A 19,598-nucleotide genomic window follows, 5' to 3' on the forward strand; every position below is an offset into this window, starting at 1 on the left:
AAACAATTTTTTTAAACAAATATTTATCTATCCACGTATCATACATTAAGAAAAAAAGAAAAAATTAATTCTAAAGAAGATTGAAAATTAATTAATATTAAATAAAAAAATTAATGATATTGACTTATTTTACTAATGTATAACTTTTGAGTTATTCGAGCTTACTTTTGATTAATTGTATGCATTAAATTCACAATTAGAATTTTATTTTAGACTTTTCTAGAAGTTTGATTAGAAAGAATGTCAAAACTCTATTAAAATCATTGATAGTAATGAACTATAAATAAAAAAACACAAGACGTTCTAATTAGTTATTAAACAGCCATTCACCCATTTAAATGAAAGAATTGAATATATTCCAATACTAAATGCACCATAGAGAAACAATCACATTTTTTAAGATGAAGATTAAGGTCTGATTAAAGGATAATTAATGACAATTAATTAAGTTGCAAATAATTTCTCAATTCAATTACAATTTTTTTTCTATATATGTCTCTAACACATAACTATAATGACCAAAATAATTAATTGATAGATTATGATTTACAAATCAGAGTGAGCGCTACTATTCTAATTCACAATTGGAAAACATTGTCCTCTATCTACAAAATTATTTGTTTTTCTTGATGTATGGAAGAGTTGTTACCTGATGATGAAGATTTATTTCATCAAAACTGATTTATGTTGATGCATAGAAGATGAGTCTTTGGAAAAATGAGAAATTAGAAATGATCAGATAATTGATTTGAATTGAAATATTTGGGCGTATTTGAATTTGGTAGCCACGCACATATGCTATAAATTTGGTGGGTCAAGCTAACAATTTGGTTTTGCATTATCTATGCCTAACAAATAAACAACCTTGCAAACATACTCAGATTGTTTCATGAAGTATACATGAGACTAATTTTGGCAGCATAAGAACATTCTACATTGCTGTTAGAATTAAACCCGATCATCAAAAAGAGCATGTTTGGCAACATCTGCTCTGTTTCAAGAGACAAATCAAGTATGGTAACAATAGAAGTTATTGATACAAAAATGATGATGAATAAAGATGTGTAAAAGAAAATGCCGGAAATATGAACTTCACATCAGCAATCTACACTGCATCTACTGTACAACACACGAAGAGTACACACGAACTAGATCCTCTATCCATCAAACTATTCTATATTTTTGCCCTCGTTATTGAGCATCGCTTGTAACAAACTTTTGTAGCTAAAACAAACCAATCTGCATAGAAAAAAGATGATCCAGAAATGGACATTTAAAAACTCCTCAAGAATTTGTCATCAAATATGTTCCAATCATTTCGTCGATCATATCTTTAGTGATCCGAGATTCAATCTCTCTGCTGATGACATTTATATCATCATCCATCAAACAGGACCATGGGTTTGACTGCAAATCTCGGGCCAGCAGATTATCGAGAGAATAATATGATTCATCATCTGAAGGGTTCAAACTTTCTTGAATAATTTTCCATAAACAACACAGAAGCTTCTTTCCACGTGGAGCCTTATGCAAACATCCAGTAGCTTTTTCAATATACCTCGACACATTCAGAGGTTGCTTGAGTATAGTTGGGAGTACTTCATTTAACAAATCAAGAATCATCTTGTGACTTAATTTTTCTCCATGATATTTTGTGCATATTTCGTTATCCTTAGTGGTTTGTCGTCTATAATAATCCTCCACCTCTTCAAAGACTTGATAGCTGATAGACTTACCAAGTGGATCCCATTTAGACGAAGAACGACTGTGTGAACCATCATACAAATCTGCAGCCACGAGTAAATCTCTTACAAAGGCTTCATCTCGATCCTCTATATCTATTTGAACTTCCCTTGGTTGCTGCTCGTTTATGGTCTCCTCTGGAAAAGAACCTTCAAGTTGATTCAGTCTTATTCGCAACTCTGTATGATCAAAAGTGAAAAGGAGAATGACAAATTTGGATACTTAATAAATGTAGATGATCGCATGTCATAGCATCAAATGTATTATGCAATGTATTTGCGTTTTTTTCTTAATGTAAAGCTGATTCTCGTGGTCAAAAGGTAATGGAGTTTCAAGAGAAATCGATTAGACATTTATACTTACGAAATTTCCAGTCCCAGTCAAACAAAAATTTCAACGGGCAACTATATTTTATAGTGAAATTTTTTTAACACCTTGTACCAAAAAAAATATTGATTATCAAAATAAATCAGTTGACTAGATAAGACTATAAGTGAATCAACAGTTCCATTTACCAACCATTCAAGTTTGAGTTTATTTCCTTGAATACTTGAGGCATCTCACTTTCTTCCAGCTGCTGTACACCTGAAGATGGTGTTGTACTTAAATAATCTGTTGGCCTCCAGCACTCTTCATGAATACTGCTGCACACAGATGCTGGGCTTGGTGGCACTTCAGTGAAATTTTCCTACAATAAATAACAGTAAAAAGATGTTTAGAAGATCGATGACTCGATCAGAAAAATGCATCTAGTATGCGGAAGGAAGACTCAAATAAGATCCTCACGCGTGTTTCGCAGAAATTCATCACCACAGTTGGTCCACTTGTGATGTCTTTTAATAAGTGGTTATTTTTTTGATGTGGTTCCGATATCGACTTAACTCTCCTACGAAACAACCTCCCTCTGAGAGTCAAGCTGTATTTAAAGTTTGAAACCTTTTGCTTAATGTTGAACCTGTCCTTTTTCTGTTTTTTGGTAGTTAACGAGGCTTTCTCAAAAACTTCACGCTTCCTTCTTATTTGAGCCCCAGTTAGTATATGGCGATCCTCGAGAAGGAGCTTCCCAAATGAAGTTCCTGATACTGGAGCAGACAGAGATCTAACCAGGTTTCGAGGGGACAGTTGTTTATGCTGCACTCCACTATCATCAAGCTCCCGTCTGAAAGACACACTTTGAGTTTCTAGTTCATTAGAAAAACTATCAGAGTAGCTCATTTTATCATTACCCGATACTGATCTTTTAGATCTATGAGGGACAGACAAAGAAATTTCTTGACGTGTTTCTCCTTTCAGAACATTTGTCAGCCTCTCTGTCAAGAATTTTCTTGTGTCTCTATTAATGAACTCTGGAGAACCCGTTCCATTAAACTGAATTTCACTTCTGTAAGACCTTGTAGACTCCGACCGATGTAAATTCACCCCAAGTTCTTTTGTCACACCTTCTCTGACTTGTTGAGCTATATGCTGAGCTATTTGTTTTGGTTCCAAAGGCTTTCCCCAATAATGAGTCTCGACTTCTCCTCCTCTAGCAGTTGTTCTCTTTTTAGAACTTTTACCTTGAAGTTCATTCTTCAGTCTTTCTTTCACCTCTTCAAGGAAATCTTCTATGCTACCTCTCTCTTCTGAAGTGCTAGGCGTATTGTTCCATGAATCTTCAAAAAGACCCAATCTTCCAGGAGCGGGATGTAAAATAACAATCTTGGTGGGAGCTGAAACCACATCAAGTGAGAGATCAGAATTCATCATTTGAGAAGCACAAATTTCAGTTTGGGACATTGTATTTGAATATAGAGATTCCTTCTCTTCAGCTGGATAATATTTGCTTTTCATTTTGCAGTTCTGCAAAGCAAGTGTTTCATGTGGCCCTGCTAGAACCGCAAGATTCTTGGGTTCTTTCGCTTTATCACTAGTCTCAATTCTTTTAGAATTAGCATAACAAGAAGTCTTTTCTCTGTTAAGGTCTGCTCGTGCAATTAACTGTGTTGCATCGCTGCTGTATCCTACAACCTTAGAACATTCCCTAAATCTTGCAGCTTGCCAAGCTTCAAACTCTTTCTTAAACCTCTGCAGTTCTTCTTCTTGAGGATGTTCTCGAGGCTTTGGCTTGTTCAATTTTACACGAGTGCCACACGTGTCAGAATAGCTGTCAATATGATGGTTAAAGGAACCGAATTCCAGCTGCTGAGAGGGATTTGAGGCCGGAAGGACATGAGGAACCGAGCCCTTCTCTGATCGTTCCTTGCCTAACAACTTGCCTTCCAAAGATCTATTTTTTACTTCAACCATGTGTGGTGCAGCTTTTGAATCAAAGGGCAGCATATCAACTCCCATTAGACGAGCCACTATGCTAGGTGAATTTTTTTTCATTTTTGGTTTTTCAGCAATCTCCTCGCTGATCAACTTTTTTATCGGCGCCTCCGAGGGATGGCAGTTCTTGTCAGATGACCCCTTTGTAACTTTATAAGCATACTGAACAGATGCAGCAAACCAATAGAAAGTTATTCACATGAAAAACAGAAACAAGTATCTTCATATTGTTTTGTGGTACTGAAAAGATCTTTAGACCCAAGCTTTATCAATTGGAACTAGAATAGAACATCCAAGGAAACGAGATCCATCGTGCTGTGGCAAAGAAACGGTGAGACCCTAACAGCTAACTAACAACACTGACAGGATACAGGAATCAAATAAAATGCACACAAACTATGAAATGAGAGAAATAAAAAAGAAAAAATTATATGGAAAAAACCAGTGCAAGGCAATGACTCATACCAGTATGTTATCATTAGCAGCACATACGCCATAGGATGTCTCCACTGGAAGTTCCAAACTGTTTCGTGGTGCCTCCAAGCCTGAACAGCACAAAGAAAATGAGTTCTTTTCTGACCTCTAAGCTTATTGAAACAGTTTAGCTTTCTATTTTTTTTCAGTTTCAAGTGGCTAGTAAACATATTATTGCGATAGTTAATATAATTCAAATTACACAGCCTGCAATATTTTTTCGAAACATAATCACTACTCATGGATCAAAGAAACAAAATCACTTCTAGATTTACTGATTCCATGAGCGTATGGGAGGCTTCTTTTGAAAAATATCACGAATGTCAGAGCGATTGAACAAGAACAGGTAGGTACACACTTACCCCCAACATGTCTCTGATGTGAAACAACTTTTCTTGCCATGGAGTCTTCGTCAATGCCAATAAATTGGAAAAATAACTGTTTCTCCAAATATGTATGTGACTCTACATCCTCCAAAGGAAACTAAATGCTCTATAATTCCTTAAGCATAGTTACTTGCAGCAAATTTCAAAGGCAGCAATATTTCTGAGGAAGACAGGACAGCAACTGCAAATTGGTCAAATTGAGATTGTATAAATGGTTGATTACACTGTTCACAGATGGAACAAAGAATGTATATATTGATCATTACAATTGTGACTGTTTGAAGCTAATTTTCAACTTTAGAAATGATTGAAAAAGGACATTCTTGGTTCTAAAAAAAGGACATTCTCCTGGAAGGGGATTTTTCTCTAGTTAAATGCAACAGTGTAGTAAAGGAAACTTTCCCACCAAAAAAAAAACCTCTCTAAAAAAAAAACAAAAACAGGAAAGGGTAAATGCAAGATCACAGAGATAAACTTAAGCTCCCAGAAATATATTTTCATCACCGCACAATTCATTAATGATGGCCACAAATTTAAACTGAAAAATGGTACAATACAACAAAAATACCCAAGATCCCGTCTAACATGACAAATGAAACTATAAACATATCAGCAGTGATCAATAATCCATCATCATGAACAACCCAGTACTGCCCAAGAATCCAAACGCACTCACTCATCAAGAGAATGGAAGCATATTAAATGCATCCCAAATTTGTCACAAAAGAAAGCTATATGATCCATACCAAATTGAACATTAATGATTCTGGACTCCGCATTAACAGCTAAAAAATGCGAACTTCGCAAGAAAACAAATCTTAACCGCCAGAACTTAAACACGAAACAAAGCTACAGCTTTTTGTACACTCCCAGAAGAAATGGTAGCTAGCTTTGAGGAGATAATGGTATGGTAAAATTAATATATAATTGCTCTCGACAAAAAGAAGCATAAGGTGATGACATCCATTGCTGTAAATCACGCAAGCAGAAACCCAAAAGCCAGCTCTCTCTCTCCCCGCTGTTTTCTTTTAATTTAATTAATTTTAAACATTAATTAATTAGTTGGTTAAGACTTAAGATAGCATTAGACTTGTTTTTTCACAATTTTTTATTTTTATTTTGTCTAAAATAATTTTTTTAAAATCAATATGACATATAAGATATTAAGAGTTTTGACTCAAATCATTTCAAAATATAGGAAATCACTCGTTTTTATCCGGATCATGAAAAATTAGTATTTTTTATAATAAAAATATTAGTTTTCATTATAAATATAGATCTAGTCTACATTTCTCACGAAAATAAATTCGTAAGACATTCTAATAGTTATAGGATACCTATCTTCAAAATATATGTAATATAATTAACACTTACCGTCGACTAAATTCCAAGAAAAGATTGAATATAATATATGTAATATTTCTTCGGTTATAATTAAGCTGTCTTAATGAGAATACTTTCGTGATATATCTAATAATTATCATTGTCCCAAAAAATTTTAAAATATATACTATATTATTAAGTGTGAGACTTTTAGAGTAACTATCTTAGAGGACACCAAAATATTTAATTTCATAATTATCGGTCTTAGCTTACTAAAAACATCTTCAAGTCACTTCATATTTTACATAGAAAAAAATATAAACAAAACTTTCCTTTTAAATCGAACAACTTTTTAAAATTGAAAATAATTTCCTGTTAATTGTTTAGTATTATTTGATCAAATTAAAAATAATAATAATAACACATGAAATGCGTGTGCATCTTTTATTAATATAGAATTAAGCATGAACACTACTATATTTAAGCCAACGTTGATAATTGAATATTCGTTTTTATTGCCAAAAATATGGATATTATTAAAAAGATAACTGGCAAAAAAAAAAAAATTGGCCAGTTTTATTTTGTTTTTTTAAAAAAACAAACTCACTCAAGTGTTTTTTAAATATTTGAAATGTTTATTTAAAAAAAAATTAGCTACAACTATTATGCAATAAACATTATTACATTAATAAAAAAAATACAATTTAGTTTTGGAACAAACGAATCAACTGCTTTGTTTTTTTATGTTAAATAAAATATTATATTTTCAATCAAACAAGGATCGAGTCAATAACCATCAAGAACATTTATTATTAAAATCTCACTATTCGTGAGTCGGGTTATTCGTGTTTAATATATATATATATATATATATATATATATTCAAAATCTAAATACAGCTAAGAAAAAAATGGTGTTGTGCGCCATTTGGCTCAATTTTCAATCTAAAAAGAAAAAACAGATGAATGTCAGTGTCAACGAATTCTCCACAGTGCATCCAATCATTCGGCTTTCTGGGATAATCACCTCAATTTCAGAGCAACCGAGTTTCTATATATATATAAACAATATATATCTATATATATAGGAAATAATAGATTTATAATATCTGATGGAAATTATCCTATAATACATTTATAATATCTGATGGAAATTAAAATGAATAAATGAAAATTTTATTCATACGATTGTTATTGAACACAATAAATCGTAAAATTCACTAAAAAAAGTTGATTACCAATGGTTTTGCTAATTAAAGACGATTTTCGTGGAAATCGTTTGTCAATTTTTCTTCGTTAAATATTTTTTATTTAAAAATAAAATGAGAAATTGGCCATGAATTTAATGTCTTGATCAATGGTTTGATGCGAGATTGGAAAAATAATAAATAATGTATATGTGAAAGAATCTCATAATCGTTTAGAGTGACCAGCTGTAAATATTAATTATTATATTCCAAATCCTATCATTTAATAATTATTAATATAGCAATATATATTTTAATCCGAAAATAATACCTTATCTTATCTGGACTTATATTTGTTCAACAAAGAACGTACACATGCATGTACATTTAATTAAAAACAGTAAAAAAAATCGATTATAAAAACTGTAAATTAATTAATCCTCAGTCAAATTTCACAGACGTGCATGCGATGATGCATGACAGTTTCACGAAACGATGATAGAACTTTCACATCCTATTCAAAGTACAACCTCAAGGGCACCGATCAATCAATTTCGTTACAGGGAAAGTATGCTTCAATGGTCTTAACTGTTCAACGAGTCAATTCATGATTTGAGTTTTTATTAATTCTAATGTAAAACATCTTTATTTTAATAATATTTTTTTATTACATATTTAAGATAATGCTATATTAATTTTCGTCCGGAGAAAATTCATAAATCTCATATGTAAGAATAAATGTAGATTTTTGGTTATAGATTTATGATGATACTCAAATGAGTAGTTCTCTTGTGAGACGGTCTCACGAATCTTTATTTGTGAGACGGGTCAATTCTACCGATATTCACAATAAAAAAAGTAATACTCTTAGCATAAAAAGTAATATTTTTTCATGAATGATCCAAATAAGAGATCTGTATCACAAAATACGACTCGTGAGACAGTATCACACAAGTTTTTACTTACTCAAATGGTAGGTTGAACTCGAATAATTTGATATATATATATATATATGAGGCCATGGGTGGGAATATGTGTTGGAGTAAGTGGGGTTTGGTGTTTTGTATGATTGTAAAATAATAAAAGCAACTTTAGGGTGATGGAATAAAATGTAATACTTGTTAGGAGCTAGTTGCTTTGGGGTGGGGCTTTTATTAGGTTGTAAAGGAAACCTTATCAAATGATGTCGGAAGCGTGTACCATGTGCATGGTCCTTAAACAATGAGCTTTTCTCAAAGATTCTATTTGTGTTGTAAACTAGGCAAGCCATCATCAAAGAAACCAACCTCTAGTTGGAATAGATTTTTAACTTTTTCCCTTATTCGTGCTCTTTTTCGACATATAAATTAGAAATCTTCGATGTATAAGATCAAGTCATTTTTTCATTTGATGCAATGTATTTGCCATCGTGAAAAAATGGAAATTCACATATAAAGTCTAACACACTCTAGATATCATATGAATGATAATAGCCCCTGGATGATTTCTCAATTCTCGCAACTGTGACAGATAACAGGCTAAACTTCAAGTAGAAAGCTGTAATAATTCTCTTGCAACCAACAATCAACTAATTTAGTGTCTGATTCATAAAATTTATGAACTTGCATAAATTTAAGGTGAGGATAAAGCTTGAAAAAACTCCCGTATTTATTAACTCTTGGACAAAGATTCCAAATTTTATGGAAAATGTTAAGTTATGTTGATGATCATGAAGTCCTACAAGAAAATGAGAATACATGGATCGACATGATCACGTCAATGTAGTCGGTCCAGCAAGTATGATAACAAACCTATACGACCTTCTTTTGATTTAATATTAATGATTAAAATTAGTAAGTATCAGTGTTTGAATAATTATTTAAAATTATTGATTTAATATAATGAATATATTTAAAATTTAAAAATTATTATCAAATATTATTATATCAAAATATTAATGTCATTTGAAATAACGGTCAAATGATCATAACAATATTTTGTCGTTAAATTGACTTATTATATTGGTTAAGTGGAACTGCTATAAATAAAAAGAATTGAAAAATATTTAAAAAAATCTTATATTATTTTGTTTATCAAAATTTTAAAGAATAAATAAATATTTTTTAAAAACTCAAATTTTTCGTCATTTATTATATGAATAAATTTTGACTAAAAAAGTAATTATTTTTGGACATGTCAAAAATATTTATATTAAATTTTTATTAAAATACATATTTTAAAGTTCTATTAAGATACATAACAATAATAACAACAAATTACATACGCTCTTTTAAAAAAATTGAAAAACATAATATTATATAAAATCTTTTGTATTTTACTTAATATGATAGAGAGTAGTAAACATAAATTTTATAAAAGTAACACACAATTTAAAATCATAATTGAAATTAAATAGAATGATATAATCAATGCAGATACTTAAATATATTTTATAATTTCAAAAAACATCAAATTTAAATTTGAATTTTAAAAAATAAATATTTGAAAACAATTCACATTTAATAACGTGTTTATTTTCTATTTGTTTCAAATATTAATGTGGTATGCGAATACATTAATAATGATATTTTTTTATAACATATTATTTTTGACGAAAAACTTTCAAGATATGGAAAAAACTTTGTTTATATATATGTGTGTGCGTGTGTGAACCAAATAAAATAAAAGAAATATAAATAATACCCTTAAATCAAAAATAAAAAGTATGAAAAAAATAGTAATAAAATCTTGATAATAAAAAATACATTTTAAACTTGAATTTATGTTGTTTCCATATGTTAGTAAATCGTATTAACGAACTAATAAGAGTTTAAGCGCTTAATGTATTTTTGAATGATTTAAAAGCAGTTTATGTTTTTAATTGAGTTTAGTTTCAATTTGAATAAAGAATATAAAAACACATAATTCATATATTACATTTACATTGTTATAAAAATGAATTAAATTCAAATTTAAACTAATAAAGGAATCGATATAATCAATTCAAACAATAATTGAAGTTTATATTTTTAAATTTTTTCAATTCACATTTGAATTTTTTAAAAAGAAAATATATAATTCTTTATTACAAAAATATCAATAAAAATCACATAAAATTAATTGTTTTTAATCATTTATTGTAGCTCACCTATTTCGAGATTAATGATATGTCTTTTTTTTAGAATTATCATTTTTAAAATTATTTGTTTTCAATCAAATCATATTCAGCACAACCTCGTTAGTATGAACCGTGTGATGGAACCGTGATATTAAATCATGTGATGGAACCGATGTCAAATTTCTTAATGCTATTTATTTTTTCAATATATTTAGATTTAAATTTGAAATTAAAAGTGAAATTTATATTTTCAAGAAATTCAATTTTAAAACTGAAATTTGAACAAGAATTTGATATGTTTTACGACAATTTTATTAATTTTCCTACTTTAATTAATTACATATTAATTATCAATTATCAAATATTTCAAATTGTGTTATCCAATAGACATGGGAACTTCGAAAAGAAACTTTGAAAAGACAACTCACTTTATTGTTATTGAATTTTTTTCAAAACCATCACAAGTAGTGACAGATTTAAAAAATATCGCAAATCAGCAAAACTTTAAATAAACATAAATAGGTTTGACGATTGTGTTATTCCCAAAACGTACCGTCGGTAAATTAGTAAAGATTTTTAAAAAGTCATCACAAAATTAGCGAACTATTGGTAATTTTCAAAGACGACTATTTTAGTGATGAAACTCAAAATTGTCTCTAAAATCATCGTTAATTTAAATAACGACGATTTTACTGAAATCATCACTAATTTTCAACGACAACTATTTTAGAGACGAAATTCAAAACCGTCGCTAATTTAAATAACGACGGTTTTGACTATCTCTAGTTGATTTTTTTTTATTTTTGTGTAGTGAATGATGATGATAGTAATAGAAAATAATTATAGAAATATTTTAAATATAATACGATTTGGCTATTTAAAATAATTGTATATTTTTCTGATACTAATAATAAGAATGAAATATACACACCATTTCATTCAAAAATCCATTTAATTAGTACATTATTTCATTCCACCATATCAAACACGATCTTAATGTAACACTGATATGACGACTAATAATAAGAATGAAATATACACACCATTTCATTCAAAAATCCATTTAATTAGTACATTATTTCATTCCACCATATCTAACACGATCTTAATGTAACACTGATATGACGACGACACGATGCTGATGTGTACGGAGCTGCTGCATGAGCATTTCAAATTAAAAAATGAGGAAATTTCATAAAAAAATAAAAGATACATGACTAGATTGAAATTTGACAACATAAAAAACCAAAATCACACAAAGATAAACATATATAGATATAAAAACGTAGTTTAACAAGAACCGTTGATGATTTTGCATTTTAATTTTTAAGTGGAGGAAAAAACTTTGTAAAACGAAAGCAAAACTTAATGTTGATTTGTTTGGAAAAGAACAAAGGGTCATAAATGCTCGATCTTAACCCGTTAACCGGACGTGGTTTGGAATTTCCAATAATTACGAAACAGTTGCTTTATTCTTGGATTAGTCCCGAAACGTCCATCTACTTGGAGTGTCAATTCCCATGAATTGGGACTTGAGAAGACCATAGTCTTTCACGTTTTCATCTTCAAATTAAATTATACATCATTTTGCTATATAAATAAATATGTGATGATTTATGTTTTTTGAATGCGACTTTAGTACATGTTTGAACCAAAGAATGCTCATCACAATAATGTGATCCAAATTACTTGCCATCCTTGTTCTCCGAATGCATTATCCCAATAGCGATGCCGGAAAAACGAAAAATAAAATAAACGATGAGCCGTTTATTCATGAGAAAAATAGTTTTGTTCATGTTATTTATATGTGTAATGTCTTTATATATTCACTCAATACATGACACATGTACTGAATGAGTGACCATGATTCATCACTCAACATACGTGTCATGTGCTGATTGGATGATGACACTATCATGACATTTGTTGAGTAGATAAGATCTTGTCATTCAAATCAAATCCGAATATTATGCACCATCTAAACTTCTTTATGGATTTCATTTCTAGACACTTGTATAATTCTGATCCCTTGGTAATTTATCTGTTTTTTTTTTTAATTATTATATATGGTAACCATAAAAATATAATAAAAATGTGTTTTCTATTAAAAAAAAAGAAAAAGAAAAATTGTGATTCTATAAATTAGATTCCCTGCACCACACCGAAGCTGTGATCCCAACAGAGAGCGCAGCTTTCTTCCTTCCTTCCTTCCTTTCGTTCTTTTTCGATCACGCAAAGCTGTGTTTCCCGCCAACATTGCCCCGAACAGTCGCCCATACAAACAGTGTGGAACCCTCTGAATTGCATACTGAACTATGAGCGAACATGGCTCCAAATGATTTTTCGCGCTTTTCAACTCTGTTGAACAATTATGTTGTTTGATCTTCCTGCCTAACCTCTTTCTATCAATAAATTACAGGGTTTTATGATTGAACTAGTTGCGTGATTTTGTGTCGACAAACATTCGCGGAGGTATTTTTTTCCCAATCGCGCATGATTTACGATTGAATTCTCTGTATTTATGCTTTATGTGTTGGTTCCTGTTCAGGAATCTTGAAAAGTTGCGAGATTATGCTTCATGTATGGTTTTTCTTTTATATTGTCTAAATATATTTGCATTTAGTTCGTTGGTCTGATTTAACTTTGGAGTCGTGGTGTAGTTTTGAAGATAAGTCCCAAAAATGATGTGTATGTTGTTTTTGGAGTGAAGGAACCCATTGTCATGAATCAATCCTGTTAGATTGGATGTTTTGTTTTTATCTCCTTGAATTTGTCAAGTATTCTAATGGATTTGAATCTACCCTATAACGTTGTCCGTCCAAATCCAGATCAAATCTGTTCCTCAAATTTGAGACTTATAATCCATAGTCAATCTAAGGATGTATTTGAATTAATGAATTTCAAATTCCTTCACTTATTTGAATAGAAAAGGATTGAAGCAATATTTAAATTCACTCCATATCGAGTTAAGTAATCTTAATAATTAATTATGATAGGTTTCAAATTTATCTAAAACGTGCTCAAATACTTCCTAATTCAAATCCCTTCCTCCAAATCAAATCAATCAGTTCAAGCTCAACTTATGTTTATTCAATTCCCAGTGGGTAGCACTTGTATATATTTTGATTTTCATCGCGCTTATGACCAGTTGTTACCTGGAATCTGCGGTTCTCTGAAAAATTTTCAGCTTTTTTCTTTGTTTTTATTTTTGGTTTTATTGGGGGAGGTGTTGATTTTAATGTGTTTCTTTCTTTTCTATTCTGTTCTCAATGGAGGCCAAGAAATTTTTATGAACAACCATTCAATGAACAAAAGCCAGAATCAGGCTTTTGATTCATGGGGGAAAAAGGTTTTGGATAATACTTATTCGAAATTGAAAAAAAAAGATGAAAAAGGTTAAGATTTGTGGATAATACTTGAAGATTGTCCTTCTTTACGCTTGAGAAGGAGAAGCATACGTTCTGCCTTTGTTGGTTCCATCCCCACGGGCTCAACAGTGTAAGCAACAAGGTCTTTGGTCGGTCGCTGCAAAATTTGACTTGAATTCTTTTCTTTCACTTTTATATTCCTGTATATCAGTGGATGAACTTTCCTGATAATGGTTCAGAATTATGCTTGGATCTATATTCGTAAATTTCCTTGGCATTTTTCTACTGAATTTGCAGTATCATAGGTTTGGCGAAAAATGGAAATGGACAACAATAAGGAAAGTCTTGTTGGCAGGTTGTTTGGAAGTTCCATAGGCTACATGCGAAGATTTATTTTTAGTGTTCTTTCTGTCGGTCCAATTCCAAATCACCTGGCCTTTATTTTAGATGGAAATCGAAGATATGCCAGGAAGTGGAATCTTGGAGAAGGAAAGGGCCATAGAGCCGGTTTTTTGTCTCTCATGTCTTTGATGAAATACTGCTACGAATTGGGTGTGAAATACGTGACCATATATGCATTTAGCATCGACAATTTCAAAAGAAGGCCTGACGAAGTTCAGAGTGTGATGGATTTGATGCTCGAGAAAATCGAAGGTTTGCTCAAGGAAGAAAATATAGTGAACCAATATGGGGTGAGGGTATATTTCATCGGGGACTTGAATCTTTTAAGTGAAACTGTAAGACTTGCCGCTGAAAAGGCCATGAAAGCCACATCTAATAATGACAAAAGCATTCTCCTTATTTGTGTGGCCTATACTTCAACTGATGAAATTGTGCATGCTGCTCAAGAATCTTGCGAAGATAAGTGGCATGAGGTTCAATCTAGAATGAAAACGAATGATGCCCAAAATGGTGAGAATGGTAAGGGAAAACTTGGGGAAAACCATGTTATAAAGCTTGCAGATATCGAGAGAAACATGTACATGGGAGTGGCACCTGATCCTGATATTTTGATCCGTTCCTCAGGCGAGACTCGACTAAGCAACTTTCTGCTTTGGCAGACTTCAAACTGCCTTTTGTATTCCCCCAAAGCATTGTGGCCGGAGGTTGGCTTACACCATTTAGTGTGGGCTGTACTGAACTTCCAGAGAGTCCATACTGAACTGCAGAAGAGAAGGAGGCAGCTGTGATATTTCTCTACACCTCAGTGCTCTTCTCGGAGAAACTGGCATATGATTTAGCTTATCCTCATTTACAGAATAATATCTTTTGGGATCGCAATCTTCACTCATATCTAGCTTTTAATGGCAGGAAAGAGTCAAGTACATTATACCAGTTCTCGCCCTACCTAAGGTGATACTGATGTTCTAGTCTATTTATCATCATTTACATTAAGCAGTCGTGTATCAACCAGTTTAGACACGATGGGTTAATTAACACGACCGGTTTTACATTTCAAAGCAAGCATCTTGGCCGTGCATATTTAGTATGTATAGATATATTGTACACAAACTTTGGGCATTTGAAAATATAAAGGCTTCATTCTTATGCCTGTGATATGATGTTGGCCATCTTCTCATGTAAGATTCTGCAAGTCCGTCAAATTTGAAGTTATCATAAAGCTCATTATATAGTTTGAATTAAATATTTTAGCCATGTTTAAACTAAGATATCTAATGTTACATTGGTTTCTTGAAATAAACTAATCTTGTTCAAGAATTCCGTAACATCACATGAGAGAAATCAAAACCAACTCTTTTAGAGACTCTGAAATCTTTAATCCTTCTTATTGGGTCTACTCTAATAATCATCAATCTTCCACGGTGTCGTCCTTCGATCTTTGTCCTCGTTCTACACTTGCTTACAGCCGACTGATTTGCCTAAATTTTGGATATGAATAAGTTAGTTTACCAAAAGTCGAGGCTATTGACCAACACAAAATTGTGAAGTAAGGTCATATCGTGAAATCCCCCGAGCTCAAGTAATCAGCGGTATTTGCTGTCAAGGATATCTATATCTTAGCTTATAACTTACGTCTATATGGTTGACTTGACCAGTATTCTGTTGTTAAGGTTCCAAGGAACGAACACTTGTATGGAGTATTAGCATTACATAGTTTTCCAGGTAGTTATAATAAGATTATATAAATATGTATTGTAAATTTTCAAGTATTTGAATAGTTTGTCATTCAACAACATTTGAAACCATATCTCAGCAAATAATCTCTTGGAGCGTATGGTTGCTCTTTATCAACAAAAAATTCTTGGAAGTTTTAAAGATCAATTCAAGTCCTCCATCATCCTTTCTCGACAGATAAATGAGAGGAAAAAAAAAAGATAGCATATAAAACAGTATTCGAAATCTGGACTTCTTTTCTGTCAACACAATAGCTTTACAAGAGCAGGATATTTACAAGAATAGGAAACTATACATAGAGAGACAAAGAAAAAGAAAAAGAAAAAAACTGAGAAAGGAAACAAACAATGCATATTCTTGATTTATTTTCTTCTTTCCCAAATTTACACCAAAGAGTCCGTGTTCCCTGTATAGCTCTCCTTGCTGAGGTACTGTGAAGTGGAAAAAACCGAACTCGAATCCAAATCTATCGGTCCTGCAGCAGGCCACACAAATGCTGGCCTGAACGGTGGCACCTCAGGCACAGGCATAGTCCCTGATATGATCATCTGAAATATAGCCTGTGTTTTAGGCCTCTCATTAGCATCCGGATGTGAACACGCCAGCCCCAACAGAAGCAGCCTCTCTGCTTCTTCTGCAACGTAGTTTTCCCCCAATCCTGGATCCACAGCCTCGAGCAATCTCCTTTCACGGTGCAAGGACCAAACCCAATCCACCAACAAATTATACCTGTCAATCTTGGATCCAGGACGTCTGCCACACACTACTTCAAGACAGACTGCCCCAAATGCATAAACATCTGATTGTTGAGTAGCTTTTCCTGTGTGGAAGCATTCGGGTGCAATGTACCCCATGGTGCCTAAAACCCCCTGGGCCTCCGCATAAGAGGTTTTCTCATTTTCTAATGCTCGTGCAAGGCCAAAATCTCCTAGACGAGCATTGAAGTTTGAATCCAGCATGATGTTGCTGGCTTTAAGGTCGCGGTGAACAACCCTTTGTTCATACTCGTTATGGAGATAGTGTAGGGCAGAGGCTACACCTGAAATAATTTTGAAGCGGACGTTCCATTCGAGTGGCTCTACGTTTGGTCCTACGAATAGGTGCTTGTCCAGACTTCCATTCGGCATGTAATCATACACCAACAGCAGCTTCCCATTCTTGTGACACCATCCTAATACACATATATTGCAACTACTAATGAATAATCCCTTTCATAAATTAATTTCAGCATCAAATAAATTAGAAAAACTTCAAGTTTCTACCGCAAGACGGTAGTGGAATTATGGACTGAAATATTCTTACACACTAAATATGTCACTGCAAGAAATCAAATTACTGTTTTTATTTCACCATGAATCATCAGTTAATTTAAGATGTTCTCTCTTGCCTTGTCATATTATTTCCTAAGATGCACCTGCAAATATTCTCAACTTTGGAGTATACTGCATTCGTTTTTTTATTTGTAAACTAAGATTAATTTCAATTTCAATAGCTACTTAATTGCTAGTGAAATATTCCAAAGTCAGCCATAAGTCCTTTTCATGAAGCATTTAAATTAGTAGACATGGCATTTTGCTAGGAAATTTCCTTGGTTTTCATTGAGTAATGAGAATATAGGTTTCCTATTTAAATTTTAAATCATATCTATCACATACAGCTAGTCAAATCCACAAGTGACATGACCCAGTCAGAAATATCCAGTTCTTTACCTAAAATATTATAATGTTTTAAGAAAATATAAATTACAGTAAAAATAACTATCAGTAAAAAGAGGTTGAATATTTTTATTTATTTAAATAAAATAAAACAAATAATCAGGTCAAAAATTTTTTTTTTAATGAAAGGTCAAATCTTTAAGTTCAATAAAGTAATATAAATTGGGCATATATTTAAAGTTATCATCATATATGATAATACACGTCAACCTCCTTTGCTCAGCCGCCTCGGTTCTCCCGGCGGATAAGCAACAAACTGAGTCATGACTTGTATTCTTTGATGCTCCGCATTCAATTCTCCCAAACTCCTCCCAACATTGACTGAATGAAGCTTTACATTCCAAGTCCAAAAAAATTGACTTCTTTAATAACTTAAATTAAATTTCTCTCTAAAAAACTGGATTGCAAACCCAGTTCAAATGTTGTGAAAAAAGGACGATCGATTTCTTGCACTAATTCAATTGACAATAATGTATCAAATTCCATCTTATTATTAATTATTGTTCGATGTATCACATTTCAAGTTTAATTAATAGTTCGAACTGATCAAGAAGGTAAAAAAAATTGACTTACCAAGTAATTTGACAAGATGCTTGTGCCGAAGCCGATTGATGATTGTGAGCTCGGCCAAGAAATCGTCTTCACCTTCGATGTTCCCTCTGGAGAAGCATTTCACCGCAATCTCCAAATCCTCCTTAGCCAGAAACCCTCTGTACACCACCCCGTATCCTCCCTCCCCAAGCTTATTCTTCCCATCGAAATGATGGGTTGCCTTCTTCAAATCCCTGTACCTGAATTCCCGTGGTGTCCCCGGCAAACTTTTCAATGCCCCCACCAAACTTCGCTTCGAATTTGCCATCTGCTTCTTGTGCAAACAATACCCAAACCACGCGGCGCCCACCAGCAGTAGCACAAGTGCCGGAACTCCGGCACCCACTACGATTATCATCCATTTACTCTTTTCTTCAGGAAAGTAGTGAACGGTTAGGTTCCACCGCAGCACGCAGTTCAACTCTGACGCGTTCCCAGTTGACGCGGAGAACCCGAAATACGAGTACTGGTTCACTTGCTCTCTCAGGTCCAGGTTATCCACCCATAGGATGGGCGAGCCGGGCTTCGCGGGAGTTGGGCCATTTTTCGTCGGCTGTTCCGCCATGTACACTTCAATCACCTTTCGATTACCGTCATAATCGATCCAGACGTTGTAAAATCTGGCTCCCATGGGAGCAATCGTAATGTTGTGGGGTGTGAGAGGTTCAGTCTTCACGGATCTGACACTGTTCAAGTCCACTCCGACATGATTATCGTCCGGATCGAAAGATTGCTTGAAAGTGTCCAGCTCAACCGCGACAATCTTGTTCGTGGCGTTCCCATCAGTGGACGAATTCGTCAGACCCAGAAACTCCCCAAAGCTATTATGAGGCAGCAACAGATCAGGGGCGATGACGAAGGCTACGCCTTCGCCGGGGGTGTCGTTTTGGGGCCGGTAGACGTTAACGAGAAAAGAAGTGTTGAAAGATGCGGTGTTATTTCCATCCCACAGCTTGAAAGACTGCTTCAAGATGATACGGCCTGAATTGTAAGTCATATTGAAATCAGGAGAAGCCGAGTCAGGTGTCACCTGGAGAGCATCGTTGCTGATAGTGGCAGGCCTGACAACCTCAAAGATTCCGAAGTGTGTCTGGTTAAAAGGGCCGTATTGGCGCTGGAATGTTCTGAGCTTCTGAGCTTCAGCACCAATGGTCGAAAGGCAAGAGAGTATTATAGCTATTGCGGCGATTATCAGATTCACCATTTCATTTGCTATTTAGGCAGCTGCAACTGGAATTTTGAAGAAGATAATGGGAGGCCAAGGGTATTCCC

At 33.1% G+C, this 19,598-nt stretch overlaps 3 protein-coding genes across 8 annotated transcripts; 1 reads left to right on the forward strand and 2 right to left on the reverse strand.

Moving 5' to 3' along the window:
- Positions 1-960: 960 nt before the first annotated feature.
- LOC140975744 (uncharacterized) lies at positions 961-5,039 on the reverse strand. Its single transcript, XM_073439641.1, has 5 exons — positions 4,887-5,039; positions 4,516-4,595; positions 2,530-4,212; positions 2,263-2,431; positions 961-1,922 (listed from the first exon to the last, which is right to left on the reverse strand). The coding sequence occupies exons 1-5, from the start codon at positions 4,924-4,926 to the stop codon at positions 1,285-1,287; spliced, it is 2,610 nt and encodes an 869-aa protein (XP_073295742.1). The 5' UTR covers positions 4,927-5,039; the 3' UTR covers positions 961-1,284.
- A 7,593-nt stretch (positions 5,040-12,632) lies between these two features.
- On the forward strand, positions 12,633-15,529 carry LOC140975754 (dehydrodolichyl diphosphate synthase CPT3-like). 6 transcript variants are annotated; one of them, XM_073439680.1, is made up of 3 exons: positions 12,633-12,844; positions 12,936-12,988; positions 14,190-15,529. In XM_073439680.1, exon 3 carries the CDS (start codon positions 14,202-14,204, stop codon positions 15,072-15,074), a length of 873 nt encoding a protein of 290 aa, XP_073295781.1. In that variant the 5' UTR covers positions 12,633-12,844; positions 12,936-12,988; positions 14,190-14,201; the 3' UTR covers positions 15,075-15,529. The 6 variants fall into 6 exon arrangements, with proteins under 6 accessions (XP_073295781.1, XP_073295751.1, XP_073295752.1 ...); XM_073439671.1 differs by having other exon boundaries at positions 12,634-12,844; positions 14,182-15,529; XM_073439650.1 differs by having other exon boundaries at positions 12,633-14,014; positions 14,182-15,529.
- A 681-nt stretch (positions 15,530-16,210) lies between these two features.
- LOC140975781 (probable L-type lectin-domain containing receptor kinase S.5) lies at positions 16,211-19,598 on the reverse strand. Its single transcript, XM_073439692.1, has 2 exons — positions 18,309-19,598; positions 16,211-17,191 (listed from the first exon to the last, which is right to left on the reverse strand). The coding sequence occupies exons 1-2, from the start codon at positions 19,528-19,530 to the stop codon at positions 16,404-16,406; spliced, it is 2,010 nt and encodes a 669-aa protein (XP_073295793.1). The 5' UTR covers positions 19,531-19,598; the 3' UTR covers positions 16,211-16,403.

The sequence above is a fragment of the Primulina huaijiensis genome, chromosome 1 (genome assembly GCF_012295235.1).
Source record: "Primulina huaijiensis isolate GDHJ02 chromosome 1, ASM1229523v2, whole genome shotgun sequence".
NCBI classification, from domain to species: domain Eukaryota; kingdom Viridiplantae; phylum Streptophyta; class Magnoliopsida; order Lamiales; family Gesneriaceae; genus Primulina; species Primulina huaijiensis.

Bases quoted from the DNA above. Each gene is read 5' to 3' on its own strand.
- LOC140975781 (XM_073439692.1), bottom strand. From the start codon at position 19,530: ATGGTGAATCTGATAATCGCCGCAATAGCTATAATACTCTCTTGCCTT. The intron at 17,192-18,308 runs GTAAGTCAATTT...TATGTGTATTAG, and splicing joins GCATCTTGTCAAATTACTTG to GATGGTGTCACAAGAATGGG.
- LOC140975744 (XM_073439641.1), bottom strand. From the start codon at position 4,926: ATGGCAAGAAAAGTTGTTTCACATCAGAGACATGTTGGGG. The intron at 4,596-4,886 runs GTAAGTGTGTAC...TGTGCTGTTCAG, and splicing joins ACATCAGAGACATGTTGGGG to GCTTGGAGGCACCACGAAAC. The intron at 4,213-4,515 runs GTATGAGTCATT...GCATCTGTTCAG, and splicing joins CTGCTAATGATAACATACTG to TATGCTTATAAAGTTACAAA.
- LOC140975754 (XM_073439650.1), top strand. From the start codon at position 14,202: ATGGAAATGGACAACAATAAGGAAAGTCTTGTTGGCAGGTTGTTTGGA.